Genomic DNA, 7,755 nt, shown 5'->3' on the forward strand with positions numbered 1-7,755 from the left:
GAAAAGAAAAGAAAGATATTCAAAAACTTGAAAAGAAAAGAAAGAAATTCAAAAACTTGAAAGGAAAAGAAAGAAATTCAAAAACTTGAAAAGAAAAGAAAGAAATTCAAAAACTTGCAAATTCAAAAAACACGAAAAACTGAACTCTGCTGCGTTTCTGAACTGCTCTTCACACTTGCAAAGGGCCCGCAGTCTCGGCCCTTCAGAAGAATATAAAAAGAATAAAATAAAATAAATAAATAAATAAATGTTTTAATTTTTAATTCGCTTTTTCTTCAACTTACCCGAAACTGCGGGTACGGCTCCACCCATTTGTCGCCTGAAAATCGCAAAACGGATTCTGCATTTCTTCGTTTTGTTTTCGCAAATTTAAATTTTAAAATTAATCCAAAATGTTTGTTTAATGTCGAAATACCATTTAATCGACTGTTAGTTCGTTTATTTTCATTTTCTGAAAAGTCAAGAGTTTCCCGCGGTCCCAGAGCAGGGAACTTGGCCAAAAAGGGCTCAATTAACTGCAAAATAAACTAAAAATGGATTAAAATGGATTAAAAATAAATTAAAAATGAATTAAAAATGAAAACTCACACAGTTCTTGGAGAATTTCGGAGTTGAATCCCGAATTTCCTTCGCTTTCCACATTCAAGATGGCGGGCGGCTGCTGCTGCCTTTGCGCCTCTGGGGTGTACTTGAGCAAGAAGTCCTTTTTGCGGATTTCTGGCATTACTTTCCATTTAATTTCATTTTTTTGATCTTTTAGAAGTTCTTTGCATGCATTTTCCTCAGTTGGGGCTTCTGGGGGCTCCTCAGGCAGCCGCTTCTCCCCCAGCAGCAGCTGCTGCATTTCTGCTGCTGCCAGCGGGCTGCTGCGCAGCAGCTGCTGCGTGCTTTCTCTCCGTTTTCTCTTTTCTGCTGCTGCTGCTTCTTCTGCTGCAGCAAGCAGTTTGCTGAGTCTGTCGGACTTTTTAAATTGTTCTTTTCCAATTCCATTTTCCTCCTTCGGAAAAGCAACTGAGGCCCGAGAGCCGCTGCTGCTCCTTGCTGCTGGATCCTTGCTGCCTGCTGCAGCACCAGCTGCAGCACCAGCTGCAGCAGCAGCAGCAGCAGCAGCAGCTGCTGCTGCTGCAGCAGCAGGGGGGCCCGTCTTCAGCTTTCCTTCGCCTTCTTCTCCTGCAACTTCGGGGGCCCCCTGCTTCCCCGGGGGGCCCCTCTGCCCCTCGGGGGGCCCCCTGCTGCTGCGAGATCCAAATTCAAGTTTTTTTGAATTTACAACTTTTGTTTTTCTTTCCATTTCTTTCCATCTTGGAGATCCTGAAATGCTATTTTCAACACTCAAGAAGCTCCTGGAGGGCCTGCTGCCTGCGCGTTCTGCTGCTGCTGCTGCTGCTGCTGGCGCCGCTGCTGCTGCTGCTGCTGCTGCTGCTGCTGCTGCTGGGCTGGGGCTTTGCTGCTGCTTCGCCTTCGCTGAAACGCCGTTGCGGAGAATCCCCCGGCCGGGGCGGGGGCTAGCAGCAGGCGACATGGGCTGGGGGGGCCTTTTGCTGCTGCAGTTTGCTGCTGCTAGCTGGGGGGGCCTTTTGCTGCTGCAGTTTGCTGCTGCTAGCTGGGGGGAGCTTTTGCTGCTGCAGTTTGCTGCTGCTAGCTGGGGGGAACATAGAGGGAAGGCTGCAGCAGCAAGCGCGGCCCTCGCAAGGGCCCAACACACTTGCCTCCCCGCCTTTCAGCCAGAGCGGCTGCTGCTGCTGCTGCTGCGGCTGCTGCTGCTGCTGCTGCTGCTGCTGCTGCGGCGCAGCAGGTGAAGAGAGAGCTTGCGAAGGGGTAAGACTCCGAGTTTAGTGTGCTGGGGGGAGGCAAAGGCAGCAGCTCTTTTGTCTACTTGCAAGTTTGAATTTCAAATGAAAAGAAAAGAAGTCTTTGAAAGATTGCATGCTGAAGTTGGCAAAGGGCGAGAAAAGGAAGGATCTGCTGCTGCAGCTGTTCCCAGCTGCTGCTGCTGCTGCTGCTGCTGCTGCTGCTGCTGCTAATGGCCAGCTGGCGGTGTCTTTCGGCTCGACTCTGTAAGGGAAAAAAGCTGAAATTGTCTTCAAAAGAATTATTTGAACTTGAAGGAACAGGGGAGCCTCGAGGCGGCTTCGAGCCGGCGGCAGCCAGCGGCGTTCACTTTCGACGCGTCCGAGAAAACTGCTGAAGGCACTTTCGGAAAAAGAGAAATATTTTGCAAATTAATGATAAAGAATTATAATTTGAAGTGCAGTTGGGCGTGAGGCCAGGACAGACAGCGCCGCCGGTGAAATTCTGAATTGAACATCGATGCTAGCTGGACCACGCGGAGGAACAGAGGCGGAAACCTCGGCGAAAAAGCCCGAATTCAGCAGCTTTCCCAGAACATAGGGAAAAAAGAGCAAATTTGACTTTTAAAAATGTTGTTGGAGCTCAAGAACGCCGGACACTTTTGCAGAAAATGCAAGTGTTGCTCGGGAAGCATGGCTGCTGCTGCGCCGCCGCCGGAAGCGGCTCTCCGCCGAAAATACCCTAAAAAGGGCGGAATATAAATTAAAAAACCAAAAGAAACTCTGAAATCAATTTGTTAGTTTGTTTCTTTACTTTTCTTTCATTCATGAATTCTGCTGGAACATTCAACTGCAGCAGCTGCTGCGGCCGTCGGCCAGAGCAGCCGACCCCGGCGCTGCCGCTGCGGTGTCTGTACACCGCAGAGTATTCATTCTCGGGCTTTTTTTGAAGACTTTTTGGCCATTTTGCTGCTGCAGCAGCAGATCGAAGCCAGCAGAAGCATTTAAAGTTCCCGGGTTCCCGCTGCAGCGGTCCCAGCCCGCCATGTCTTCCCGGTCCGCCAGCTCGCCCCCATTATGAGGGTTTTGCCTCCTCTGCTTCGACTTAGAAATAAAAAAGACTTTTTAAACTTCTTTTCAACTTCCCAGATTCCCTTTTACTCCTCCCAGGCTCCTCTTGGCGAGCCCCACCATGAGACCCCCAGGGGGGCCCCGGGGGGCCCCCTGGGGGCCCCCCCAGGGGGCCCTTCAAAGGGCTTTTCCCTTTTCTTGGGTCTTCAGTCTTTGGCTTCTTCTCTTGCTGCTGCTAGCTTAGAGGGGGCCCCCATGGGTGCTGCAGCAGCAGCTCGTGGGGGCCCCCTGCGGGGGCCACGGGGGAGTCTTTCTGCTACTAGAGTCTTGCTGCTGCTGGCTTTTGCTGCACTTGTGGGGTGCATGCAGACTGCTGCTGCTGCTGCATGCAGGCCCTGCGGCTTTGCGCAGCGCTGCTCTGTGGGCCCAGTGGCCCACAGCAGCAGCAGCAGCAGCAGCAGCAGCAGCAGCAGCATTGCTGCATTCTGCGGGCCCTCTCGCCTAAGAACAGCCCATGCTGTATGCAGCAGCAGCAGCGCTGGCAGCAGACACAACAGCACAAGCATCAGCAGGAACAGCAGCAGCAGCAGCAGCAGCAACAGCGGTAGGGGTGTTGGACCGGCAGCAACTTGCTGCACTGCAGCAGCAAGGGGGCCCCCAGCCTCGCAGGGGGGGCCCCCTGGTAGGGGGCCCCCAATGGTTTCTGCTTCTCCATTCCTTGGCTCTTCATTGGGCAAAGAGCTCAAGCTTCAGAGTGTCAGCCCGTTTGCTGCTGCTGCTGCTGCTGCTGCTGCTGCTGCTGCTGCTGGGGATGCAGCCTCGCCTCCCATCGCCGCCTCCGCAGCAGCCGCATTGTCTTCTTGCCAGTCTCGCATCGAGGCTTTGGAAGCAGCAGCAGCAGCAGCAACAGCAGCAGAAGCAGCAGCAGCAGCAGCAGCAGCAGCAGCAGCGGGAGCGCCTTGTGGCGGCTGGGGTGTACGTACACCTCAGCAGCAGCAGCAGGAAGCCGCTGCAGTGCTTCAGAGCCTCACAAATATATTTTTGGAAATGGCATTTTTAAAATTAATTCCTTTTTCTTTTCTTTTGGATTTCCAAGACCTTTTGCTGCGGCTGACAAACCTTTTCAGCAAATGGGCTAGCTGCAGCAGCAAGCAGCAGGGGGGCCCCCCAGGGGGGCCCCCCAAAAGGGTACTTGCTGCTGCAGCTGAAGGGGGCCCCCAGGGGCAGCAGCAGCTTGGCAGCAGCAGCGAGCTGCTGCTGCTGCGGCGGGCGTGGCACGTGGCGAGTGCCTGTCTCGAGGCGCTGCAGCAGCTGCAGCGACTGCAGCAGCAGCAGCACAAGCTGCTGCAGCTGCTGCTGCAGCAAAAGGCAGGGGACTCCACCCTGGCCCTTATGCTGGCTGATGATTTGCTGCAGCTGCAGCAGCAGCGCGCCAAATGCGTCGCTGCTGCTGCTGCTCGTATTGAGTCTGCTTTTGGAAAAGCAGCTGGCACCAACGAGCAGCAGCAGCAGCAGCAGCAGCAGCAGCTGCAGCAGCAGCAGCAGCAGCAGCTGGCGACCTGGGACTATACTCGTATTCAGGAAGTTCATGGTGTAACTGCCACTGAAGCAGCAGCAGCAGTTGCTGCGCTGCTGCAGCAGGGCGTCACAGCAACTGAAGCACTTCGTGTGGCTAGCTCTCTACAGCAGCAGCAGCAGCAGCAGCAGCAGCAGCAGCAGCAAACTTTACTTCCCTCAGAGGCCCCCTCTGCATCTCTTTATGTGGGGCCCCCTGAAGCTGGAAGTGCAGCAGGGGGCCCCCCATGCAGCAGCGCGCAAGGCACTGCAGCACGCGACGCAGCAGCAGCAGCAGCAGCAGCAGCAGCAGCAGCAGCAGCAGGAAGCTGCAGCTTGGGAGCTTCAACACATTTGCTGCTGGCTCGGGCCTTTGCTGAGGAGGGCAGCAGCAAGAAGGCACTTCAGCAGCTTCTTGCTGCTGTCAGGGGCCCCCCAGGGGGGCCCCCAACAGCCCGGGGGGGCCCCCCATGGGGGGCCCCCAGCAGCAGGGGGCCCCAAAAGGGTCTGGGGGCCCTCGGAGAAAGCATGCAGCGAGAAGCTGCTGCTGCTGCAGTTGCGGTGGCCGTTGCAGCCATGAAGGATGGGCAGGTGCGTGCTGCTGCTGCTGCTGCTGCAGACGCTGCTGCTGCTGCTGCTGCTGCTGCTGTGGTCGCTGCTGCTCGTGCTGTAGACGCTGCTGCTGCATCTGCTGCTACTGCATTTGCTGCTGCTGCTGCTGCGTTATTTGCTGCTGCTGCTGCAGCTGCTACTGCTGCTGCTGCTGCTGCATGTATTGCTAGTGCTGCTTGCTTTTTGTTAGCTTCAGTGAATGGCCCCTTAAGGCAATATTGACTTTTTGCTGCTGCTGGCTTTTGCTGCTGCTGGCTTTTGCTGCTGCTGGCTTTTGCTGCTGCTGGCTTTTGCTGCTGCTCCTGCAGTTGCTGTCAGCAGCAAGTGATGCCGAATTTGCCGCTGCTGCCTTTGCTGCTGCCTTTGCTGCTGCTGGCTCTGCTGCTGCTGCCGTTGCTGCTGCTGCACTTGCCGCTGCAGTGGGTGTGCGGGGGTGTACGTACAGCTGGAAACAGCCTGCGAGGCCCTGCTGCTGCTGCTGCTGCTGCTGCCGCCCCCCTCAGCCCTCCAGTTTGCCCACGTGCTGCTGCCGGTGGCCCTGGAGCTCTCAAGACGCATTTTGGTTTCGAAGGGCCCCCAGGGGGCCCCCCGGGGGCCCCCCGAGGCCCTTGGGGGGCCCCCGGAGGCCCCTGGGGGCCCCCCCGAGGCCCTTGGGGGGCCCCCAGGAGCTTTGGGGGGGCCCCCCGAGGCCCTTGGGGGGCCCCCGGAGGCCCCTGGGGGGCCCCCAGGGGCCCCCGGCGGTACCCCACAGGATGTCTTCTCTCGGCATTTTGCTGCAGTGGCAAAGATGGCCAGAGAGGTGCTGCTGCAGGGAAATGGCTATGAAGCAGCAGCAGCAGAAGTCTTGGGCCACAGCCAGCTAGCTGTGGCTAGCTGTGGGCCTGCTGCAGCTAGCTGCGGCGTTGCTGCTGCTGCTGCTGAGCTGCTGGATGGGGTGTACGTACACCTCAAGCGGCTGCTGTCGGCTCAGTTGCTGCTGCTGTCACCGCAGCAGCAGCAGCTTCTTGTTGCTGCTGTTGAGGCTTTGTTTGCCTCCGGAGAACTGCAGCAGCAGCAGGGCCAGGAGCTGCTGGCTCTTGCTGCAGCAGCAGCAGAAGCAACGGCGGACACGCAGAAAGACGTAGCAGCAGCAGGGGAAAATGCAGAGGGAAAGAAAAGAAATGCAGCAGCAGCAGCAGCAGCAGCAGCAGCAGAAGGCGCAAGAAGGAAACAAAAGCAGCTAATCAGCAGCGTGATTGCTGCTGCATTTAAGGGTCTTGCTGCAGCAGCTCAAGCGCGCTTGAGGGAAGCAGCAGCAGCAGCAGCAAAGCCTGAGCCAGCAGCAACAGCAGCAGCAGAAGAGGCAACAGCGAAGTCGCAAACATCAGCAGCAGCAGCAGCAGCAGGAACAGCTGCAGCAAAACTGACAAAACTTGTGGGATTGCTGCAGAGCTTAGCTCGAGAAGCAGCAGCAGAAATTAGCGTGGGAGCAGCAGCTGCTGCAGAGCAGGTGCTGCATGCAGCTTCTGGCTTGAGCGCCATTTCTAAAGGAGAAGCAGCAGCAGCAGCATCTGCTGCAGCAGCAGCTGCAGCAGCGCAGCAGCAGCGGCAGCAACAGCAGCGGCGGAGGTGGGCAAGCTGTCTTAGTGGACTGAAGGTGGTCCAGGAGCAGCAGCAGCTTCTGGCTTTGCTGCGGCGGCAGCAGCAGAAGGGAGACGCAGCAGCAGCGTTGCTGCTGCTGCGGCATCACGTGGCTCTTGCTGCAGCAGCAGAGGCTGCATTTAGTCCCCAAAACATCCGAGACAGCAGCAGCAGCAGCAGCAACAAAGGAAACGGCAACAGCAGCAGCAGCAGCAAAGAAGAGAGCAGCAGCAGCAGCAGCGAAGAAGAAAGCAGCAGCAGCAGCAATAGTAGCAGCAGCAGCAGCAGATGCACAGACGCAGATGCTGCTGCTGGACTGCTCACCGCCTTGTTTGCTGCCCGGCCGAACGCGGACTGCTGCTACTATGCTGCAGCAGCAGCAGCAGCAGCAGCAGCTCCTTCCATGGCCCTCGAGTGAGTCTGCTGCAGCACAAGCCTGAACGGCAGCAGCAGCAGCAGCACGAACGTCACCGCAGCGGCAGCAGCAGCAGCAGCAGCAGCAGCAGCAGCAGCAGCAGCAGCAGCAGCAGCAGCTCCCGAGCAACTGAAGCAGCAGCAGCGAATGGGAAGATGGGCACTTTTGCGTTGCTGCATCTTATTTCATCAAATAAAATGAAAATAAAAAATTAAAATAAAATTAAAATTAAAATAATAATTATTTAATTATAATTATCAATTCTTTGTTGGAGGAAGCAACTGCAGCGTGAAAGTTAAGAAATGCAAAAAGACAAATTTGCTGCTGCTGCTGCTGCTGCTGCTGCTTTTGCTGCAGGGCGGCGCTGCTGCAGCAGCAGTGGGGCGGCAGTGTCTGTACACGCACAGCCAACGCAGTAATAAAGGCATGCGTGGCTGCTGCTGCTGCTGCTGCTGCTGCTGCTGCTGGGGCCCACTCTTCCGGTTTGAGCCCAGTTCCCGCTGCTGCTGCTGCTGCTGCTGCTGCTGATCGCGCTGCGCTGCTGCAGCAAGCCGCTGCAGCAGGCTTTGGGGTGTACAGACACCTCAAGGTGAACGGGCCCTTCCCAAACTACAACAGCTTTCTGCTGACAGCGCGGCTGCTCTCAGCCTTCGCAGCAGCTCTTGCTGAGGCCCCTGCTGCTGCTGCTGCTGC

At 56.5% G+C, this 7,755-nt stretch overlaps 2 protein-coding genes across 2 annotated transcripts; one reads left to right on the top strand and one right to left on the bottom strand.

Annotated features, from left to right (window-relative positions):
- Window positions 1–275: 275 nt before the first annotated feature.
- Window positions 276–1,522, bottom strand: ENH_00005680 (hypothetical protein, conserved; the record flags this gene model as incomplete). The annotated part of the gene is made up of 2 exons (XM_013578491.1): window positions 276–319; window positions 589–1,522. 2 exons carry the CDS (start codon window positions 1,520–1,522, stop codon window positions 276–278), a joined length of 978 nt encoding a protein of 325 aa, XP_013433945.1.
- A 2,035-nt stretch (window positions 1,523–3,557) lies between these two features.
- ENH_00005690 (hypothetical protein, conserved) lies at window positions 3,558–7,065 on the top strand (the record flags this gene model as incomplete). Its single annotated transcript, XM_013578492.1, has 2 exons — window positions 3,558–5,006; window positions 5,473–7,065. 2 exons carry the CDS (start codon window positions 3,558–3,560, stop codon window positions 7,063–7,065), a joined length of 3,042 nt encoding a protein of 1,013 aa, XP_013433946.1.
- Window positions 7,066–7,755: the final 690 nt, after the last annotated feature.

This window comes from Eimeria necatrix, genomic scaffold (assembly GCF_000499385.1).
Source record: "Eimeria necatrix Houghton genomic scaffold, Enh_scaff1168, whole genome shotgun sequence".
NCBI classification, from domain to species: domain Eukaryota; phylum Apicomplexa; class Conoidasida; order Eucoccidiorida; family Eimeriidae; genus Eimeria; species Eimeria necatrix.